The sequence below is a fragment of the Giraffa tippelskirchi genome, chromosome 6 (genome assembly GCF_054371585.1).
Source record: "Giraffa tippelskirchi isolate mGirTip1 chromosome 6, T2T-mGirTip1v1.2.pri, whole genome shotgun sequence".
Lineage (NCBI taxonomy): Eukaryota > Metazoa > Chordata > Mammalia > Artiodactyla > Giraffidae > Giraffa > Giraffa tippelskirchi.
The window spans coordinates 36,553,116-36,575,551 of record NC_137280.1 but is presented as its reverse complement, the minus strand read 5'-3'; the positions used below and the strand labels follow the sequence as shown (position 1 = coordinate 36,575,551).

The window sequence follows — 22,436 nt, the reverse complement described above, 5'->3', positions numbered from 1 at the left end:
GAGTCGGACACGACTGAGCGACTAACACACACACACACACACACACACACACACACACACACACATACACATTCGTCTACTTTTGATAGAGGAAGTATTTACTGTAAAACAGCGGAATTTTCCTCAGCCGATCCCTATCACATCTCCCTTCCCCCAACCCCCTCAGCACACCTTTTCTTTTTCCTAGTCAACTTTTGGACTGTATACTAGCCATATGGCTGCTAACGCCATCGCTTCAACTCTGTCCTTGTCCGTCTTTAATTCGTATTTCACACAAGTAAAATCCATTCGATCTCAGCAAGGATCTAAAATGTAGAATTACGCCTGTTAATTCTGCCTCCGTCAAGGAGCACCCATACAGAAAAAACAAAACAAAACAAAACCTAAAGTGGCCCTTCTCAGTGCCAGCCCGGAACACTTGGTTTCCCAGCAAAAGACACCGGGTACAGCCCCAGTCGGAAACTCCCAGCCTCAATGAGTGGGTAAAAACGGGGTTTTCCGGAGACCTGTCCCTTTGGGGTTTAAAAGCGTGTCCCGTGGGAGCTTCGCTTTCACTTCTCTAAGGACTTGGAGCTGCAAGAGCCCACATCCTCGCAGATCCCGGGGCGCCGGTGAGTGTCTCGGCGCGGCCAGGAGCCCGGGGTGGGTGGGTTGGGCGCTCGGTTGACAGCGGGCGGCGCTGGCTCGGGCGGAAGGACGGAGCGCATTGCTACCCCGGGACCTGGGCGCGGGCTGCCCCCGCTGAACGGCGCAGAGGCTGCAGCGCCGGGTCTCGGGGACAGAGGGCCGGCGTCGGGGACCGAGGCTCCCACGCAGCCTGCCAGGTGCAAGTGGCAATGGGCCAGGGTACTCGGGCGCGGTCGCCGGCTGCCCCGGGGCAGAGCCCGGACTCTCCGCAGGTCCAAAGTGCAAGGCCAAGCTGTTCCCGGACGCGCCTGGACGCGGGGCCCCGCAGCGCGTCCCAGAGTCCCCGGGCGTGCCGGGCGCGCGAATTTCTGCGCCCGAGAGAGGAGCGCTTACCATGGAACATGGTCTGCGGGAGGCGGGCGTGGTCATGATGACCGCAACTGCAGCAGGAGCACGCTCTCACCGCCCATAGTCACTCCCAGGACCCTGGTCTTCCGCGGAGTTACCGGGAGTCCGTGCCGGGTAGGGCCTTCTCCGTCGCTGGTTCCTCCTACCCACGCCGAGCCTGCTGTTTCATCCATCCCAAGGGGGGCGGCACACACCAGGGCCCGGCTCTGCGCTTTGCCTTTCCCATAACTTCCGTAGGATCAGCCGGCAGTGTACTTTCAGTTTCTACTTTGCGCTTGGTCTGCAGGTTCGATCTCCAAGTTAATCTCTGGGGCGCCTTCACAGCACCCCCCGCCTCCCTTCTCCTGGTCACCTGCGTCCTCCCCGAGCGCTTCCTGTGCGCCTGGACCAAGACCAGAGGAGCGCACGGATTCCCAAAGCACCCCAGGAGGAATGAGTTGGTCTTCTGAATCCGGGCGATTTGAGGCAAAAGACTTCCCAGATGACCTCTAGCCGCCTTGGCAAAGCTAGGCGACTAGGGTCTAAAAGCATCGGTTGCTAATGAGTCCACAGAAGCCGCAAATGTGTGGGGCGAGAGCTGGGCTATCGCAAGCGGGAGCCAGGGAGGAGGCGAAGCAACTCTTGCCGCGGATGTGGTGGTGGACGATGCCAAGTCCTCTTGTTTAAAAAAAAAAAAAAGGGAAGTAAAAAATGATGAATGATTAAGAGGGCCATGGGCCACTCCCTCGGCCTCTCTAACCTCTCTTGGTCTCTTTCCTCTCTGTCTTTTGCACATGCACCTGCCCAGGTGAAATCTCAAAGGAAAATAAAACGGTGGGTCAGTCCCCTCTGGTAAGAGCTATCTCTGGACCTAGAAATTAAAGCCCAAATTAGATGGAGAAAGTGCTGACTGATAGTAACTCCTAACAATGTCTCCCACTTGTGCGTTTGTCTGAATTGGCTAATAAATCAAATTATCCATCTTGACTGTGTGTTACAGAAGAGATCTTTTTTTTTTTCCTAGACCTGAATTATTTACATATTTTCTGTCTGGGTTCGGTTTCTGATATTCTGCAGAAACTCTGCTTTTTAATGAAGGTGGATGATGTAAAGAGAGAACAGTGATAATAATATGGCTATCATTTACCTAGCATTTGTTCTGTACTAGTATTGTGCTAATCCTTTTATATATGTCATCTCAGTCAAAATTTTCTCTGTGGTAGATAATTTTGTGGGAACTAAGACTTCCTTAACTATCTGCCCGAATTCACTCCGCTAGTTAGTAACAAATGTGGGACACAAACCTACTGTAAATCAGCTCTAGAGTCCGCACTTGGAATCCTTGGGTTAGAAGTCCTGTGAACAATGTAGAAATTGATGCCAGGACAGAAACAGAGTCACATGTCGTGTGGGTATGACTTTGCCCCCGTGTGGGGACCTCAGGACAAGTTTCTGGAATTTGTGAGTTCTCAGTTGAGACCCAAGCAGGTCAGTTAACTTGAGGATGTGAGCATTTCAGATTCTTTGATAGTGTGAACAAAGAAAAGGGGAAAAGAAAGCAGAGAGAAAGAAAAAAAAATGAAATAGAGGGTGAAGCAGTGTTGCTTAAGGCTGAAACTTGGATTTCTATTCCTCTTTTAGCCTCACTTCTCACATCCAGTCCATAGGCAAGTCCTGTCTGCAATACCTCTAAAATAAATCCCAAATCTATTGTGTGAATTGCCTAAGGTTAAACCATTAAAACCCTGCTGTCTAGGGACCTTCCAGTTTCCACTCTTGCCCACAACCTCTTCATTCTCTTCATAGCAGCAGGATATTGATTTACATTTGCCATTCTCTGTGACCACCCCCTGACCACTTCCCACAGAACATGGGGCTTTCACAGCCCTGAGTGATCTGGGCTCCTGCTGCCCTTCCTGGCTCTCTGGTACCCATGACCTTTTTCCTCCCTGTGTCTAGCCAAGCTGACTGCCACTTAGATGAGCATCTAGGACTTCCCTGGTGGTCCAGTGGTTAAGACTCCTCCCTTCCAATGAAGGGGGTGTGGGTTCGATCCCTGGTCCAGGAACTGAGATTCCACATGCCATGTGAAAAGAAAAAGAAAGTATCTAGCGCACAGCCATGCAGAAAGTAAAAGAATGAGAGAGGACGATTGAGTGAGATGCCTGAATGAGAACATGTGTGGAAGAGACAGTATGTGAAGGCAGGAGGAAAATAGGAGGAAAGGGGAAGAGAACAAGGGAAACGAACAAGAACAGGAGGCAGAATGTGGTGGGGGTTGGGGGGATGTCAAGTATTCCCATCTGACTGGAACTTAGGGTGGAGGTGGAGAGTGGAGAAACAGGAGGCTGGAGTGACAGGTAAAAATGAATTTTGTGATTAAACACAACTATGTTGGTTATTGATTTATTTAAAATCCCTGACAGCAGAATTGAGGCATGTAACTGCATATAGCCTGCAAATTTTCTTTTTATTTTTTTAACTTTTCAGGGACAGATAAAAGAGCATCCATCAATCACTTGCTCAGCAGGAAATCCATCTTCCTTTTTCATGCAATCACTGTAAAACCTGGTTGAACAAGAGCTTGTGCATAAGTGAACTTTTGGGAAGCATGAGGGGAAATTATTCAGAGCTCCAGGAGAGGAGATGTAAATTCCTCAGCAGACTCTGACCCTAAATGTGAAGAATCTCTGAAGTAAATATTCATAAAGCATTGAGCATTTTTATCATTATATGCAAATGGGCACTTTCTAACTTCAAGTTACTATTTTTCTGTCTATGGCAGAATTAATACCATTTGGAAAAAAATTCCAAAATGTAGTCTTAAATTTGTAGTTGATATTTTGATAAAATGAACATTATTTTTCTTCAGACAGATAGATAAGGATAAAAGAAATATCATGAATTTTTATATGCTGATGTTTTGTGATTAGAAAATCAGAGTGGTTACCATCAAGTTCACTTATAGACCCAAGTGGTGCAGAAAAGCCAAAATGGAAACAAAATAGTATATAAAGTTTATGAATTATAACCAATAAATATTAAGAAAGAAGACAACATTCTCAGAATGATTAATACAATGTACTTGAAAAAATGGAAATAAAACAATGTGAATGTCAGCTTAAAGAGAGAATCGTTTGAGGTTAATGAATGTCTTTTTAAATGTTCCACAATCTTCAGTCTAAATAGTTCATTATTGGTAATCTGAAAATCTTTTCTTGATAATTATATGAACTATTTTTACCCAACATAATATGACCATTTTTTGTAGTCTGAGATCTGAATGCTAGTTATCCTTCTATCAGTATTTTCTGAAGTTCCTGTAACTTAATTTTCCAGGCATAATATTCAACATATTTCAAACACACGCACACAAAACAGATTTCTTTATGGGCATGTGTTTGTGTAGAACACATGGGACCTGTGCTTAGAAGGGCTCTAGATTTGGTTTAATGCTCTGCAGTCACTGTCTTGAAATTCTTAATTATTTTTGGACAAAGGAACTCTCATTTTCACTTTGCGTTGGGCCCCACAAATTCTGTAACTGGTCATGCATACTCATACATATTAAGCTACACATTGTGGATGGCAGCACATGTCATCAAGGTGATTTCAGCTTAGTGGAGAAAACAGATGTTAAATGTAGAATTTCAAGGATAACAAGTATGAAAAGGAAAATTTGAGATGTATTTCAAACTAGAGTATTAAGGAAGTCTAGGCCCATTTTAAAAATTGGTGAAATTAGGATTCAAAATAGGTTAATTTACCTGGTGGCTCAGATGCTAAAGAATCTGCCTGCAATGAAGGAGACCTGGGTTCAATCTCTGAGTCAGGAAGATCCCCTGGAGAAAGGAATGGCTACCCACTCCAGTATTCTTGCCTGGAAAATTCCATGGACAGAGGGAAGAACCTGGTGGGCTATAGTCCACAGGCTCTCAAAGAGTTGGACATGACTGAGTGACAAATAATAACACACACATTCAGTGGAAAAATAGCTATAAGTGAATAACCTTTAATTCTAAAGCAGATCTGTTTGATTTTCATGCCTGAGCTTGACAATGAATTTTCAGTTTTATCAAATGACTACTTAGAATTTATTTACATGGTTATGTTTTTTCTTGTTGCTCCTGAATAAACCACAAATTTACCATAATGCTAAAATTCAAGTTGCTAATATATTACTTATAATTTTTCAATTATATTCATAATTGGTGTGTGTTTGCTCTTCATATCATATTCAACTGAGCTGGGTCTGGTTTTGTCCAGTTTTCTTAGCTTCATAAAGGGATTTGGGAATTCTGTTGTTTTCTAGAAACTGTAATGTTTAAGCACTATATGACTGATTTGAACTCAATAATGAAACCTATTTTATTTTGTGGGATGCAGCCTAGGGATAAGATGAGACTACCAGTTTCAAGAATGAAAATAAAAAGGATCCTTCTGAAGGCTTAATCAAAATGGCCACTTCAAAATATCAGGAACTGCTGGAAATATGTATATCAGCATGTGAATGATTGCTTGAACCATGAAAATGAGTGAAATCATTCAACCTGCAATTTCAAAGAAAGGAAAGAGTCAGTCAGTGACAGGAGCACACGTGGGCATTAAGGGTAGATGGAGAATAATAAACTAACAAACAATAGAGCGTGAAGTAAGAGAGATGTTAGCTGAGCATCCCAGAAGTCAAAGAGAGAGAGAGAATTTCAAAACATATTAATTAGTCAGTATTTCCAAATGTCACAAAGAGATTGAATAAGACAAGGATTGAAAAGTATGTCCACTGAATTGGACAGAGTAGAAGAGATTCCTGTGGTCCTCATGACAACAGTTTGAGAAGAGCAGTGTAGTGAGACACAATATTCTGGTTTGTGGGATGTGAGGGAAGATGCAAATAAAGTGAGAGGGGACAATTTTTTAGGACGTCTGGTGAAGATAAAAGGAATCTGATAATGATTCGAAAGGCATGTAAAGCATAATGGAAGTTCTAGTTTTCATATATGAGAGGTACTACAACATATTTGTATATTAATGGTTAAAATTAGGTTTTTCTGAAGAAGTAGAAAAGGATGGAACCAAGAAACCCAAGACATCAGATTAATTTTTTTATTACATTCCCTCTTCTTTCATCTCATTCCCTGAATTCTGTAATTCTATACAATTAGAATCTACTATAAATTCGCTATGCCTAACTTATGTTCCTTATTGAAATGTTCCCTATGATACTCACTTGTCTACTTCTGGATTGAGTACTGCCTAGTCTGTGGAATCTAGAAAAATGGTACAGATGAACCTATTTCCAAGGCAGTAACAGAGATGCAGATATAGAGAACAGACATGTGGACACGATGGGTAGAAGAGGAGGGAAGGGTGAAATGAATTAGGTGATTGGGATTGATGTATATACACTACCATGTGTAAAATAGATAGCTCGTGGGAACCTGCTGTAAAGCACAGGAAGCTCAGTTCAGTGCTCTGTGATGACCTAGATGGGTGAGATGGGGGTGGGGTGGGACAGAGGTTCAAAAGAGAGAGGATATATGTATACTATAGCTGGTTCACTTCATTTTACAGCAGAAACTAACACAAGATTGTAAAGCAATTATATTCCAATAAAAAAATGCTGCCAAATTACCTTTCAGAAGGAGCAGCTGTAGCGTATGTAGTTTAAATTAACCAATCCGTTTGTACACTAATGGATGTGTTGTTAGCAGTCAGAGGTCCAGTTAATTCCATTTACTGATATGGTATATTGAATTAGTTGTACCTATACAATGGGAAAAGCACTGAAAGAGAACCGCCAAAGAGATCTACTTGATAGAACAGATTTGCCATAAGGTTTATTTATTTCCTTTGACAGTTTGCCTGTGTGTGTGCTAAGTCACGTGTCTGACTCTTTGCGACCCTATGGTCTCTATCCTGCCAGGTTGCTCTATTCTGGGGATTCTCTAGGCAACAATACTGGAGTGTGTTGTTATGCCCTCCTCTAGGGGATCTTCCCAACCCAGGGGTTGAACCCAAGTCTCTTACATCTTCTGCATTAACAGGCAGGTATTTTATCACTTGGGCCACCTGGGAAACCCCTTTACCAGTTTAACATTTGATAAATATTTAGCAGGAGAAAGAAAAGACGGAATTGTATAAAGTCAAATATAGGACAAATTTGAAACAAGTATTTCTTAAGGCCCTCAAAAGACCTGGAGAAAACTAAAATCATAAGATGGTGGATCAAGATTAATACAAAGCAATTATAGCAATAACAACACCAGCAAAGTATGAATTTGACCTACTCCCTATCTCCTAGCACTTTTCTAGATTCAATTTCCCAAAATTTCTTTGAATCTCTACTCTTTTTTTCCTTCTGATAGTGATCTTTGTGGCTATTGAAAATCTTCAGTTTTTTTTTTTTAATTAGTTTATTTTCTATTTTTTAACTTTACAATATTGTATTGTAATGGGGAGGGAGGTGGAAGGGGGGGTTCTGGAAGGGGAAAACACGTACACCCATGGTGGATTCATGTCAATGTATGGCAAAACAAACAAGAAAATCCTCAGTTTTGTTTTGTTTTGATTGTTTTGGGATTTTGCTTTAAAGTCATTGATTTAAATCTGGGTGTTACTGGAGAATGCCTGCAAACACTGGTAGTTTCAGAGGTTGATTCTTAAATGAACAGTGTATTCGTACAAGTAAACACAATATCCATTTTTTTGTCCTATTTTTTTTATTAGGTCTCATTGTAGGCCAGCCACATAAAGCATGTTCTACAAAGTGAAAATATATCTACTGAAAACTTAAAAAATAAATTGAAATAACTTAATACATTAAGAACATGTTTGTATTTAGTAAACAGTCCAAATTTCATAAAGCTTACTTTAGAATAAAAAAGTTATAAAATGGGTTAGTTTGGAATTAGAATATAAGGAACCTTAGTTTTCTAATCTGAATAAAAGTTTAGAAAGCTCAGAGAATTAAGGTGACAGAATATCATTTTGAAAGAAGGAGAATAGCAAGAAATAGAATGTATTACATTTCACTGGTAATAAAAATAATGTCTTAAGACAAATCAGGGTGAAAAGGTTTGGTCAAAAAAAATCTAATGAGGAAGACATGGTTAGAAAACCTGTTAAACATTAAAGAGAATTAGTAACGTAGTAAAACAAACAAGGAAATTAAAGCCTATAGCTACCATTTCATAGGCTAAGTTACTCAAGGAATACGTAATACTTCACTGCATTGTTCGAAGATATCATTATATCTTCCTAGAAATAGTGAAGGTCAGCACGTAAATGTGGTGAAATCTCTCTCAAACTTAAATAACCCCATTTACAAAAATTCAACACACAATTATCAAGTAATATGCCATACACTACTCTAGATGCTTGGAATATATCACTGCACAAAACAAACAAAAATAATTTCTGTTGAACTTACATTCTAGTGGAGGAAATAAACAATAAACAATAAAAAAGTAAAAATTATATTAAATGTTAGAAATGTATTAAGGTCTATGGAAAAGGATAGGATCAGGATAGAGGCTTTGTGTATGTGGAGGGGAGTGTGAGTCGGGAAGGGTGCTATGATTTTAAATGGGCTTCAGTGGGAACCTGATATTAGAACAAAAACTGAAAGGTGATTGCGTGAGTCACATGGATGGCTCTAAGAAGAATCTTTTGGAGAGAGGAATGCCAACACAAAGCCCTGTGGCAGAGAGAGTACCTGGAGATTTCAACCTGTCTGCTTCTAATTATTCTCCTTTCTCCTTCCTTTTTTATGTATCTGATTCACTGTGAATAGCTTACATTCCTGTTCATTTTCTACTACTGCAACCTGACTTCTGGCTACCACATCCCAGTCATCCGTGAACTAGTTGGCTAGTCCTTGTTGATGGTGTTACTTCTTAAATTGCCTTTTAAAAAATTATAAAAACAGAACATGCAAAGCATAAACATTTTTAAATTATTTATTTTTAATTGAAGGATAAATGCTTTACAATGTTTCATTGGTTTCTTATGTACAACAGTGCCAATCCATCATAACTATATATATGTATGTATATATATATACAGGTCCATCCTCTATGTCTGCATCTTTACTCCTTCCCTAAAAACAAGTTCATCAGTACCATTTTTCTAAATTTCATATTTATGTGTTAATAAATGATATTTTTCTCTTTCTTACTTCACTGTATATAACTGATTCTAGGTTCATCCACCTCAGTTCAACTGATCCACACTTGTTCCTTTTTATGGCTGAGTAATATTTCATCGTATGTATGTACCACAACTTTTTTATCTATTCATCTGTCAATGGACATCTAGGCTGCTTCCATGTCCTGGCTGTTGTGAATAGTGCTGCAGTGAACAGTGGGGTACATGTTACATGTGTCTTTTTAAATTGTGGTTTTCTCAAGATATATGCCCAGTAGTGGGATTGCTGATTCATATGGTAGATTTATTCCCAGCTTTTTAAGGAATCTTCATACTGTTCTCTATAGTGAAAGAAAGTGAAAGTGAAAGTTGCTCAGTTATGTCTGACTCTGCGACCCCATGGACTATACAGTCCATGGAATTCTCCAGGCCAGAATACTGGAGTGGGTAGCCTTTCCCTTCTCCAGGGGATCTTCCCAACCCAGGGATCGAACCCTGGTCTCCCTCATTGCAAGTGGATTCTTTACCAGCTGAGCCACAAGGGAAGCCCAAGAATACTGGAGTGGGTAGTCTATCCCTTCTGTAGTGGATCTTCCTGACCTAGGAATTGAACCGGGGTCTCCTGCATTGCAGGCAGATACTTTACTAAGTGAGCTATCAGGGAATCCTGTTCTCTACAGTGGGTGTATCAATTTACATTCTCACCAACAGGGCAAGAGGATTCCCTTTTCTCCACATCCTAAATGGAGATAAGAAACATTTTAGAAAATCAAAACTCCATCTAACCATCACATTTGTGTCAATCCTGCTGTTTATATGTATTTTTAACCAGAATGAGGTCATACATATTGTTCTACAACGTGCTTTGTCTTCAGTCATCTGTTTCTACCTTTATATTTCAGTAATTTTAATCTAATACCTAGATATTCAAATTTCTAAAACTGACCCCAAAACATTCATTACATTGCAGTTGTTGTTTCTTTCAGTAGATTATATTAGAAACCACAATCTGAGCACTAGAAGTGCTCATTACTTCTAGGCCTCTTTGGTGGTCATAGCTGGAAAATCTATAAATTGGTGTTCTCTTTCTAATGAAATTTTAATAGTTCAGCTTTTTAAACTTAATTTTTAAATTTAGAATGTTATCACTTTTCTCTTCCACCGATGAAACTGACTTTTAATATCATTAACTTAATAGGTAATTTTTAAACAATATACACAAAGTATATAGTTGCAAAATTTTGATGCTAATATTACATTAAGTAACATAAATTCTAAGGGAATTTTAGACCATATTCAAGCTCTTTCTGTTCCTTGAATGCGTGCCTCTAAGAACATATATAATATCAAAATGCTGTATTCCAAAGTCATTTAAATCAGTCTATTTATGTTTATTTTAATTTAACTTATGATAGTTTCGGTTGTTTTCAAGGGTATTCTAAAATATAGTGGTTTAGAATGTGTAGTACAGAGTGACAAGTTCTCTTTTTCCTCTTCTACCCCTTGTCTTCTTCATCCAGTGGGTAAATATTTTCCCCATGTCAAAAATAGAGGTTATTTTTTTTTGCTTTTCAATAGATGCATTTTATGTAAATGATTCATAATTCTGTCAAACAATACTCTGCTGCTGGCTACTTGGTTTGGACAGAGTCATAGAAAAGCACTTCTGGTACTTTTCACCTCTTAGTTTACTTGACATCGCAGAAGCACTGGGCCCTTAATTACTCTTTCTTGGGTTTTTATCCCCTCCAATGTTTCCACTAACCTCATTCTCCTAATTCTCATCTTATAGACCTACAATCTTCCCTTCTCATTCTTTGGATTCGCTTCCTCTGCTTGTCTTTTGACACGTTTCTCTTCTTCAGGTCTTTGTTCTTGGCCCCTCTCCTCTCATTTCCAGAGTCACCTCATCCTTTTGGATGGTGTTAACCACTGTTTTATGCTCATTGCTCACCTTTTACATCTCCAGCCTAGTCCTGCATGCATGTGTGTGAAGTTGCTTCAGTCATATCCCATTCTTTGTGCCCCTATGGACTATAGCCTCCATCTGACCATGGGATTCTCCAGGCAAGAATACTGGAGTGGGTTGCCATGTCCTCCTCCAGGGGATCTTCCCAACCCAGAGACTGAATCTGCATCTCTTACATCTCCTGCACTGGCAGGTGGGTTCTATATGGCTTTAAAATCCAACCCTGTTATCCAATAGGCTATGGTGCATCTCTGAGTTTCTCAAAATAGCTCAAACTCAACATATACAAACACATACTGATTGTCTACTTCATTCCTCCCACCCTATATCCTTTTAGAATATATACTGTAATTGTACTTTTCATCCTCCATGTTGGAGGAAACGTAGGATTGATAAAAATTAATTGCTAAATCCTATTCAATGCTATTTGCTTGCTTGTAACTGTCCTCTTTCATCCTTTCCTGCTGCTTTTATTTAGGCTCTTTTTCTGTCTCCCCTCAATTATAAAACTCCTTGAAAGATGTTTTTGACAAAATTGCTTCAGTCAATCGATGCTTAAAGGTTTTCAGTGGCTTCCTATTTCCTTAGAGCAGTGTTCACAGACGCTCTGCACAGAACTCAAGCTCCTTCATGATTTAGTGCCACACTTTTGCCATCCAATCACTTTGATGCCCCACCTGGCATCTTGAACCCTCAAATAATTCAGCATTCCAGGCTCACCAACCTCTGCACAAACTGTCCTTCAGCCTAAAGTGCTTCCCTACTCCACTCTTCAAGTTAAACTCGGGTTTTATTTCCAGTGGGATGTTCTACTTAATGTCACTTGTATGGTCTAAGTCCTTATTTTATCAGATGTTCATCGGCTATACTATACTTGTTTCAATAGTTTTATCCCTACCATGTGAGTTCCTTGAAGGCAAAGCCTTCTCTATTGCTTACAGTGTCTTTTGCGTCCAGCACAGTGACTGTTTTGCATTAGGTGTTTGATTTAAGCTTGTTGAATGAACGCATGACTAATTCTACTGCTTGTGTTACACTTTAGACTTACAATTTCCTGAAGACAGACATCTATCTTGTTTGTGATTCTATTCTCAATGTTAGCACAGTCCCTGACCATCACACTCAGTAAACATATAGTCAATATCATCTTAGACCTAGATGCATATATCATTGTTGTTCAGTTACTAAGTCGTGTCTGACTCTTAGTGACCCCATGAACTGCAGCACACCACACTCCCCTATCCTTTACTGTCTCCTAGAGTTTGCTCAGACTCATGTCCATTGGGTCGATGATACCATCCAACCATCATGCTAGATATTTACTCAACGGGGCTTCCTTGGTGGCTCAGTGATAAAGAATCCGCCTGCCAATGCAGGAAATGCAGGTTCAATCTCTGGGTCAGGAAGATCCCCTGGAGAAGGAAATGGCAGCCCACGCCAGTATTCTTGCCTGAGAAATCACATGGACAGAGGAGCCTGGCAGGCTACAGTCCATGGGATCTCAAAAGAGTTGGACATGATTTAGTGACTAAACAATGATTTACTTATCCGCTGATAATTAGGGTTTAGATTAATTAGAATATCTTGCTCCTCAGAATTCTAAATACAGACAGACTTCACCTTTTAGACACATTCAACTTAGTCATATATTCGAACAACAAATTCACTGTTATGATTTCATCATACATATCTGATATCATCTATGTTATCTAGCATATTTGGCATATTAAAAATGCAGTGCAAGGAACAATTCTTACCCTAAGGAGTTTAATGTACTCAAACTTCTAATAATCTTTTTTTTTTTAATAAATGTATTTATTTTAGTTGGGGGCTAATTACTTTACAATATTGTAGTAGTTTTTGCCATACATTGACATGAATAAGCCATGGGTTTACATGTGTTCCCATTCCTGGACCCCCTTCCCACCTCCCTCCCCATCCCATCCCTCTGGATCATCCCATTGCCCCAGTTCTAATAATCTTGATAGAACAGAATTATAAATATAAACTAAGCCTTTCTTATTAAAATATGGCCTGCAAATGGGTTTAATGCCTTATGTATTGTGTATTATTGTGTGTGTTCTATAACTGAGAAATAGACATAAGGATATAGCAAAATGGAGGGAAGGAGAATTGAGATAAATGTTAAACAGTTTCTTACATCAAATATTTATTTAAAACATTCCATTTACATATATTATTAACTTGAGAATAAAATTATTCCAGAATCACTTGTTTTTGTTTGTGACATTCTGTTTATGGGAATTATTTGATTATAGCAATGATTATGATGACTAAGGGTGGTTTCTAGGCAGCACTGTAAATAGAATTTAGTTTGTATGTGTCTTGGCAGATGACAGGTGATACTGCAAAAACTAAGTCCATGAAATATGATTTATAAACTAGTGTAGGTATTAGTTTTCATGTTGATTTTAAAATGTATTTGCATTTTGGAATTGTGAATTGGAAAAAGATATTCTATCTGAATTGGATGAGCAATAATTTGATAACATTTAATAGTAAATTCACTGATGAAAACATACTTTTTAATTAATTTGGTGTTCAGTTCAGTCCAGTTCAGTCACTCAGTCGTGTCCGACTCTTTGCGACCCCATGAATCGCAGCACGCCAGGCCTCCCTGTCCATCACCAACTCCCAGAGTTTACCCAAACTCATGTCCATCGAGTTGGTGATGCCATCCAGCCATTTCCTCCTCTGTCGTCCCCTTCTCCTCCTGCCCCCAATCTTTCCCAGCATCAGGGTCTTTTCCAATGAGTCAGTTCTTCGCATCAGGTGGCCACAGTATTGGAATTTCAGCTTCAACATCAGTCCTTCCAATGTACAGCCAGGCCCGATCTCCTTTAGGATGGACTGGTTGGATCTCCTTGCAGTCCAAGGGACTCTCAAGAGTCTTTTCCAACACCACAGTTCAAAAGCATCAATTCTTCGGTGCTCAGCTTTCTTTATAGTCCAACTCTCACATCCATACATGACTACTGGAAAAACCATAGCCTTGACTAGACAGACCTTTGTTGGCAGAGTAATGTCTCTGCTTTTTAATATGCTGTCTAGGTTGGTCAGGAGTAAGCATCTTTAATTTCATGGCTGCAATCATCATCTGCAGTGATTTTGGAACCCCCCAAAATAAAGTCTCTCAATGCTTCCACTGTTTCCCCATCTATTTGCCATGAAGGGATGGGACCAGATGCCATGATCTTAGTTTTCTGAATGTTGAACTTTAAGCCAACATTTTTACTCTCCTCTCTCACTTTCATCAAGAGGTTCTCTAGTTCTTCTTCACTTTCTGCCATGAGGGTGGTGTCATCTGCATATCTGAGGTTATTGATATTTCTCCCGGCAACCTTGATTCTAGCTTGTGCTTCCTCCAGCCCAGCATTTCTCATGATGTACTCTGCATATAAGTTAAATAAGCAAGGTGACAATATACAGCCTTGACGTACTCCTTTTCCTATTTGGAACCAGTCTGTTGTTCCATGTCCAGTTCTAACTGTTGCTTCCTGACCTGCATACAGGTTTCTCAAGAGGCAGGTCAAGTGGTCTGATATTCCCATTTCTTTCAGAATTTTCCACAGTTTATTGTGATCCACACAGTCAAAGGCTTCGGCATAGTCAATAAAGCAGAAGTAGATGTTTTTCTGGAACTCTCTTGCTTTTTCGATGATCCAGCAGATGTTGGCAATTTGACTGCTGGTTCCTCTGCCTTTTTGAAAACCAGCTTGAACATCTGGAAGTTCATGGTTCACGTATTTGCTGAAGCCTGGCTTGAAGAATTTTGAGCATTACTTTACTAGCGTGTAAGATGAGTGCAATTGTGTGGTAGTTTGAGCATTCTTTGGCATTGCCTTTCTTTGGAATTGGAATGAAAACTGACCTCTTCCAGTCCTGTGGCCACTGCTGAGTTTTCCAAATTTGCTGGCATATTGAGTGCAGCACTTTCACAACATCATCTTTTAGGATTTGAAATAGCTCAACTGGAATTCCATCACCTCCACTAGCTTTGTTCATAGTGATGCTTTCTAAGGCCCACTTGACTTCACATTACAGGATGTCTGGGTCTAGGTGAGTGATCACACCATCGTGATTATCTGGGTCCTGAAGATCTTTTTTGTACAGTTCTTCTGTGTATTCTTGCTACCTCTTCTTAATATCTTCTGCTAATCTGGTGTAACCTCCTGTATTTTCCAATATATATTAAATACTTTCAAAGTATGAAATGCCACTTAAATTTCATTTTGTTTCAGTAACGATATGATATTACTCAGGTATGATAAAGTGATCGTTAGAAGAAACTGTGTTCTAAAATCAAGTTATGTTGAAATACTAACATATTGAACAATAAGAGTGTTGTATAATATTATGTGCCTTGATTACTAATATAAGATATTATGAACATTTAACACTGGAAGTTTTACTTCCTGATTTTTTTCCCCTTCATTGTGGCAACCTTATGAATTTATTCACCTTGTTTATTTTATTCATGCAGATGTTCTTCAAGATGTATTTGGGAAACCCTCTTAGTGTATGTTGCAGAGCCTCTAGCATATACTTTAAAAAATATTTCTGTTGTGATTATGGGTTTTGTTTTCAAACAGTGAAAAGATAGATAATAAAAGGAATTAAGTAATTATGGAATTCTTAAAAACGCAGTTATTAATTTTGACCAGGTCACAAGTTTACATGGCTACAGAGGCTAGGTAGGTAATGTGCAGACAGCCTGCTGGGGAGGGTGATGATTCATTGCAGAGCTCAGGCCTTGTCCAGATGAGGCCAGAATGCAGGATCAGCATTGCCTGGTTTTCTAGTCTTGTGGCCAGGGCTGAAAATTTGCATATTTGCTGGACCCTCCCAGTTTTTAAGTGTTGGCTCGGTTCTACTTGAACTTTCCTGTAGCTCAGATGGTAAAGAATCTGCCTGCAATCCAGGAGACCCAGGTTTGATCCCTGGGTTGAGAAGGTCCCCTTGAGAAGGGAATCGCAACTCACTCTAGTATTCTTGCCTGGAGAATCCCATGGACAGCGGAGTCTGGTGGGCTACAGTCCATGGGGTCACAAAGAGTCTGACATGACTGAGTGACTAACACTACTTCTACTACTACAACTCAGTTCTTTTGAAAACTTGACTTGCAATTTTGGTATATCCTATGTAAGCTCATTTTACAGTTTTCATAAATTCAGCCTTCTTTAGGCCAACTGTTTACCTCTCTTATTAATCAATAATCCTATGGAAAGAGTGAGAGCAGAGAAGAAATATACAAAGGCCTTTTATCAGTGAACTTTTCCCCCTTATAAAATAGCAATTTCCCCTACCTTATCCCCATATATTTTTCTCCATGTCATTTATCAACATTTGACAGATTGCATATTTACTTGTTTGTTCACTCTCTCTTTCTCTCTACTGTAACATAAGCTTCATAAAAATTTTATTTATTTATTTTTTGGTTCACTGACATATACTTAGTTCCTAGAACATTTCTGGAAAATAGTAGGTTCTTAATATATATTCATTGAATATTCCACAGATAATTGTAAATAACTAAAGAATTAGGGATATTTAACCTTGACAAGAAAAGACATAATCAGGAGTACAATCAAGAATGCGCTGGCATTGGTTCTACTCGCCTGGGAAAGGTGATGACATTCAGTGACATTCAGTGATGTCCCATTGGTTGTCTGAAACCAGCCATGGTGAGAGTGTTTCTGCCACAGAAGACAGCATGATAAAAATGTTAAATGTATCATTTATCAGTACATCATTTTGCATGAGTTGTGAGATAATGGTTTAGCAAAAGAAAGCACTTTTTAACATTTAAAGCTGTCCAACAGTGGAATGGTCTAACTCACAGGTGGTATTAAGGTCTGTTTTAGAGATCTGCTTATTGAAGATATAATTGTTAAAACTTATTCAGGCACATAGAATTGCTAGGTCATAGAATATGTTGCTATTTTGAAATTTATCTATCCCTTTCTGGCTCTTTAAAATTTTTTCCTATTGATAGTAATTTTTATAAAGCTTTACTGTGGTGTGTCTAGATATGGATTCCTTTTTATTTATCCTGTTTAAGATTTTTGGAGCTTCTTGAATATAGTTTGCTATCTTTTACCAGTTCTAGAAAATCTCACCTATTACTTCCTCAAATATTTTCTCTGCTGCATTATTTATGTTTTATTTTTGAGGTGTAATACTTTATCATTGTACTACAAAATCTCTTACCATTTCTTCCATATTTTTCATCCCTTTGTCTTTCAGTGCTTTAAATGTTTAGTTTCCTCAAATCTTTCTTCTAGGTTACTAATTCTTTATTTAATTATATGTAAACAAATGAAAAATCCCATAGAAATTTTTTTTCATTGTGGTCTTCTGTTCTTGATTTTATATTTGGCTCTTTTTTAATGTGCTGTGTCACCTTTTATAGTTTATAGTGCCTGCTGAAATAATCAAGTTTGATTTTTTATTTTTTATTGACTAATGTAAGCATATATGCCTTGTAGTCTTCTTATACCTCCAGCCATTGATCAAAGGATAGTATATCAAGTATTTGTGGCTATGTTTCTAACTCCTATTTTTCTGTTTGTTTTCACTCATGGGGTCTTGTTTCTTTGTGTGCCGGGTGACGGCACATTACCTTGTGTGCTAGACATTGTTTTAGAAACTTCATTTGTAATAATAATTTGAAGTCTAGAATGATGAATCTCATCTTCTAGAAAGGACATTTGCTTTATTTTGTCAGGTAACTGAAGGCACTTCCAGTCTACAATCATCTTAATCTGAGTTCAAAGTTTGAGATTTCTCAGACCATCCAAATGATGAAAAGCTTATCTATCTAAGTCTATTAAATGTTGTGTTACTTACAGTGCCTGTTTACAATAGTTCAGTTCAGTTCAGTCGCTCAGTCGTGTCCGACTCTCTGCGACCCCATGAATTGCAGCATGCCAGGCCTCCCTGTCCATCACCAACTCCCGGAGTCTACCCAAACCCATGTTCATCGAGTCGGTGATGCCATCCAACCATCTATCCTCTGTCGTCCCCTTCTCCTCCCGCCCCCAATCCTACCCAGCATTAGGGTCTTTTCCAATGACTCAACCCTTCGCATGAGGTGGCCAAAGTATTGGAGCTTCAGCTTCAACATCAGACCTTCCAATGAACACCCAGGATTGATCTCTTTTAGGATGGATTGATTGAATCTCCTTGCAGTCCAAGGGACTCTCAAGAGTCTTCTCCAACACCACAGTTCAAAAGCATCAATTCTGCGGCGCTCAGCTTTCTTCACTGTCCAACTTTCACATCCATACATGACCACTGGAAAAACCATAGCCTTGACTAGACGGACTTTTGTTGGCAAAGTAATGTCTCTGCTTTTAAACATGCTATCTAGGTTGGCCACAACCTTCCTTCCAAGGAGTAAGCGTCTTTTAATTTCATGGCTGCAGTCACCATCAGCAGTGATTCTGGAGCCCAAAAAAGTAAAGTCTGACACTGTTTCCACTGTTTCCCCATCTATTTCCCATGAAGTGATGGGACCAGATGCCATGATCTTAGTTTTCTGAACGTTGAGCTTTAAGCCAACTTTTTCACTCTCCTCCTTCACCTTCATCAAGAGGCTCTTTAGTTCTTCTTCACTTTCTGCCATAAGGGTGGTGTCATCCGCATATCTGAGGTTATTGATATTTCTCCCGGCAATCTTGATTCCAGCTTGTGTTTCTTCCAGCCCAGCGTTTCTCATGATGTACTCTGCATATAAGTTAAATAAGCAGGGTGACAATATACAGCCTTGACGTACTCCTTTTCCTATTTGGAACCAGTCTGTTGTTCCATGTCCAGTACTAACTGTTGCTTCCTGACCTGCATACAGGTTTCTCAAGAGACAGGTCAGATGATCTGGTATTCCCATCTCTTTCAGAATTTTCCACAGTTTATTGTGATCCACACAGTCAAAGGCTTTGGCATAGTCAATAAAGCAGAAATAGATGTTTTTCTGGAACTCTCTTGCTTTTTTGATGATCCAGCGGATATTGGCAATTTGATCTCTGATTCCTCTGCCTTTTCTAAAACCAGCTTGAACATCTGGAAGTTCATGGTTCACGTATTGCTGAAGCCTGGCTTGGAGAATTTTGAGCATTACTTTACTAGCATGTGAGATGAGTGCAATTGTGTGGTAGTTTGAGCATTCTTTGGCATTGCCTTTCTTTGGGATTGGAACGAAGACTGACCTCTTCCAGTCCTGTGGCCACTGCTGAGTTTTCCAAATTTGCTGGCATATCGAGTGCAGCACTTCCACAGCATCACCTTTGAGGATTTGAAATAGCTCAACTGGAATTCCATCACCTCCACTAGCTTTGTTCGTAGTGATGCTTTCTAAGGCCCACTTGACTTCACATTCCAGGATGTCTGGCTCTAGGTGAGTGATCACACCATCATGATTATCTGTGTCGTGAAGATCTTTTTTGTACAGTTCTTCTGTGTATTCTTGCCACCTTTTCTTAATATTCTGCTTCTGTTAGGTCCATACCATTTCTGTCCTTTATCGAGCCTATCTTTGCGTGAAATGTTCCCTTGGTATCTCTAATTTTCTTGAAGAGGTCTCTAGTCTTTCCCAATCTGTTGTTTTCCTCTATTTGTTTGCACTGATCGCTGAGGAAGGCTTTCTTATCTCTCCTTGCTATTCTTTGGAACTCTGCATTCAGATGAGAATATCTTTCCTTTTCTCCTTTGCTTTTCACTTCTCTTCTCTTCCCAGCTATCTGTAAGGCCTCCTCAGACAGCCATTTTGCTTTTTTGCATTTCTTTTCCATGGGGATTTTCTTGATCCCTGTCTCCTGTACAATGTCACGAACCTCTGTCCATAGTTCATCAGGCATTCTGTCTATCAGGTCTAGTCCCTTAAATCTATTTGTCACTTCCACTGTATACTCATAAGGGATTTGATCTAGGTCATACCTGAATGGTCTAGTGGTTTTCCCTACTTTCTTCAATTTAAGTCTGAATTTGGCAATAAGCAGTTCATGATCTGAGCCACAGTCTGCTCCCGGTCTTGTTTTTGCTGACTGTATAGAGCTTCTCCATCTTTGGCTGCAAAGAATATAATCAATCTGATTTCGGTGTTGACCATCTGGTGATGTCCACGTGTAGAGTCTTCTCTTGTGTTGTTGGAATAGGGTGTTTGCTATTACCAGTGCGTTCTCGTGGCAAAACTCTATTAGCCTTTGCCCTGCTTCATTCTGTACTCCAAGGCCAAACCTGCCTGTTACGCCAGGTGTTTCTTGACTTCCTACTTTTGCATTCCAGTCCCCTATAATGAAAAGGACATCTTTTTTGGGTGTTAGTTCTAGAAGGTCTTGTAGGTCTTCATAGAATGTTTACAATAAGGGTACCCCTATTTGGTATCATATTTTAAAGCAGTGAGTGGTTAACTAGAACCCCCAGTTTTGAGTTCTTATTCTCTGATTCTTCCCTTTTTTGTATAGAAGCCAATTTTTGATTTGTGGTTACAATATTTTCTTTTATGTTGCAAGACAGAGAGAGAGATTTCAATGTCCTTTTTTCACTTGCTTTATTTCCACTTGAGTTTGTTTTTTTTTTTTTTTCTGTTCACTGTGTATCTTGCTAAAGCTGAGAAGAGTCTTCATTATCTCTTAGAAGAGGGTAATTGGCATAAAGCTATCTACCAATGTCAGGGCAGAAAGGAGGGGTCTGATATCTTAAGCATGCAGATTTCTCCTTAACCTCCTTATCTCTTCTCTTTACCATAGTTCCTCCTTCTCGTTTGCTTACTCTCCCAAAGTTTAGTCCCTCAGGTCCTGTTTCCCAAGAAAATTATCTTCAGACTCCTATGAAGGGGCTGTGGGGGTGGGTGAAAGAAGTAGTAGTCTGTCTTTGTTTGGTACGGCTATGGGGCTGAAATCAGGCTAAGTTGCCTAGATTTCTCCAATGCCTCATTGTCAGTCACAGTTCTTACTACTGTTTTCCACACATAGAATCTGATGAAAGGATTTTTGCTAAGGAGAACCTCTTCTCTTCTAACTGATGTAACTTTTTTCAACTGCTAACCTTTTGTTCTCATTGTCTTTATGGAATTTTACAATTTTTTTTTACTTTAATTTTTGGAATGCTTTTAGACATAGCTGAAATAAATGTACCTGTCAGTCTGCCAAATTTTAAAAAGCAAATTAAATTAGGTTTTTAAATGCTTTCTGTGAGCCTCATCTGTTGTCATGTTTTCGGTGGCTGCTTTTATTCTTGTTCTTAGTTCTGTATTTCCAATCCAAATCCCGATTCTCTACTACTACTATCACTAAAGAAAGAAAGAAAGTGAAGTCGCTCAGTCGTGTTCAACTCTTTGCGACCCCATGAACTGTAGCCTACCAGTGTCCTCTGACCGTGGAATTTTCCAGACAAGAATACTGGAGTGGGTTGCCATTCCCTTCTCCAGGGTATCTTCCCAACCCAAGGATCAAACTCAGGTATCCTGCATTGTGGGCAGATGCTTTACCATCTGAGCCACCAGGGAAGCCCAAACTACTACAAATAATAATAAAATCAACATTTACAAAACACTTACTAAATGTTAATCACTGTTTTAGGTACTTGACATGTTTTAACTCATTTAAATCTCAATGTTATGATACTGTACCAGTTATCTATTGCAACAATAATGCTATATGACAAAATGACAAACCACTCAAAACCTTAAAAAATGTAAAACAATTTACAACAATAGCCATATATAATTTTTTACAAGTCTCTGTTTCTGCTGATCTTTAGTCAGTTCAGTTCAGTCTCTTAGTCATGTCCAACTCTTTACGACCCCATGTACTGCGCAAACCAGGCCTCTCTGTCCATCACCAACTCCCAGAGTTCACTCAAATTCATGTCCATTGAGTCAGTGATGTCATCCAATCATCTCATCCTCTGTCATCCCCTTCTCTTCCTGCCTTCAATCTTTCCCAGCATGAGTGTCTTTTCAAATGAGTCACCTCTTCTCATCAGGTGGCCAAAGTATTGGAGTTTCAGCTTCAGCATCAGTCCTTCCAATGAATATTCAGGACTGACTTTCTTTAGGATGAACTAGTTGGATATCCTTGCAGTCCAAGGGACTCTCAAGAGTCTTCTCCAACACCATAGTTCAAAAGCATCAATTCTTCAGTGCTCATCTTTCTTGATAGTCCAACCCTCACATCCATACATGACTACCGGAAAAACCATAGCTTTGACCAGACAGACCTTTGTTGTCAAAGTAATGTCTCTGCTTTTTAATATGCTGTCTAGGTTGACCATAACTTTTCTTCCAAGG

General features: G+C 39.6%; 1 protein-coding gene and 1 long non-coding RNA gene across 6 annotated transcripts in view; one reads left to right on the top strand and one right to left on the bottom strand.

Moving 5' to 3' along the window:
* Positions 1 to 1,669, bottom strand: part of IL7 (interleukin 7) — a 52,281-nt gene extending 50,612 nt beyond the window's left edge. For 4 of the 5 annotated variants that reach the window (XM_081503770.1, XM_081503771.1, XM_081503772.1 and 1 more), the window contains exon 1: positions 1,021 to 1,667. In XM_081503770.1, the coding sequence (XP_081359896.1) occupies positions 1,021 to 1,030 (10 nt within the window). In that variant the 5' untranslated portion in view covers positions 1,031 to 1,667. Of the gene's footprint in view, positions 1 to 1,020 lie in introns of all 5 variants that reach the window. The other variant, XM_081503769.1, reaches the window with a different exon arrangement.
* Positions 554 to 2,001, top strand: LOC145511118 (uncharacterized). Its single transcript, XR_014057517.1, has 3 exons — positions 554 to 611; positions 900 to 1,149; positions 1,322 to 2,001. It is a non-coding gene; the product is annotated as an uncharacterized LOC145511118 (long non-coding RNA).
* The last annotated feature ends 20,435 nt before the right edge of the window (positions 2,002 to 22,436 follow it).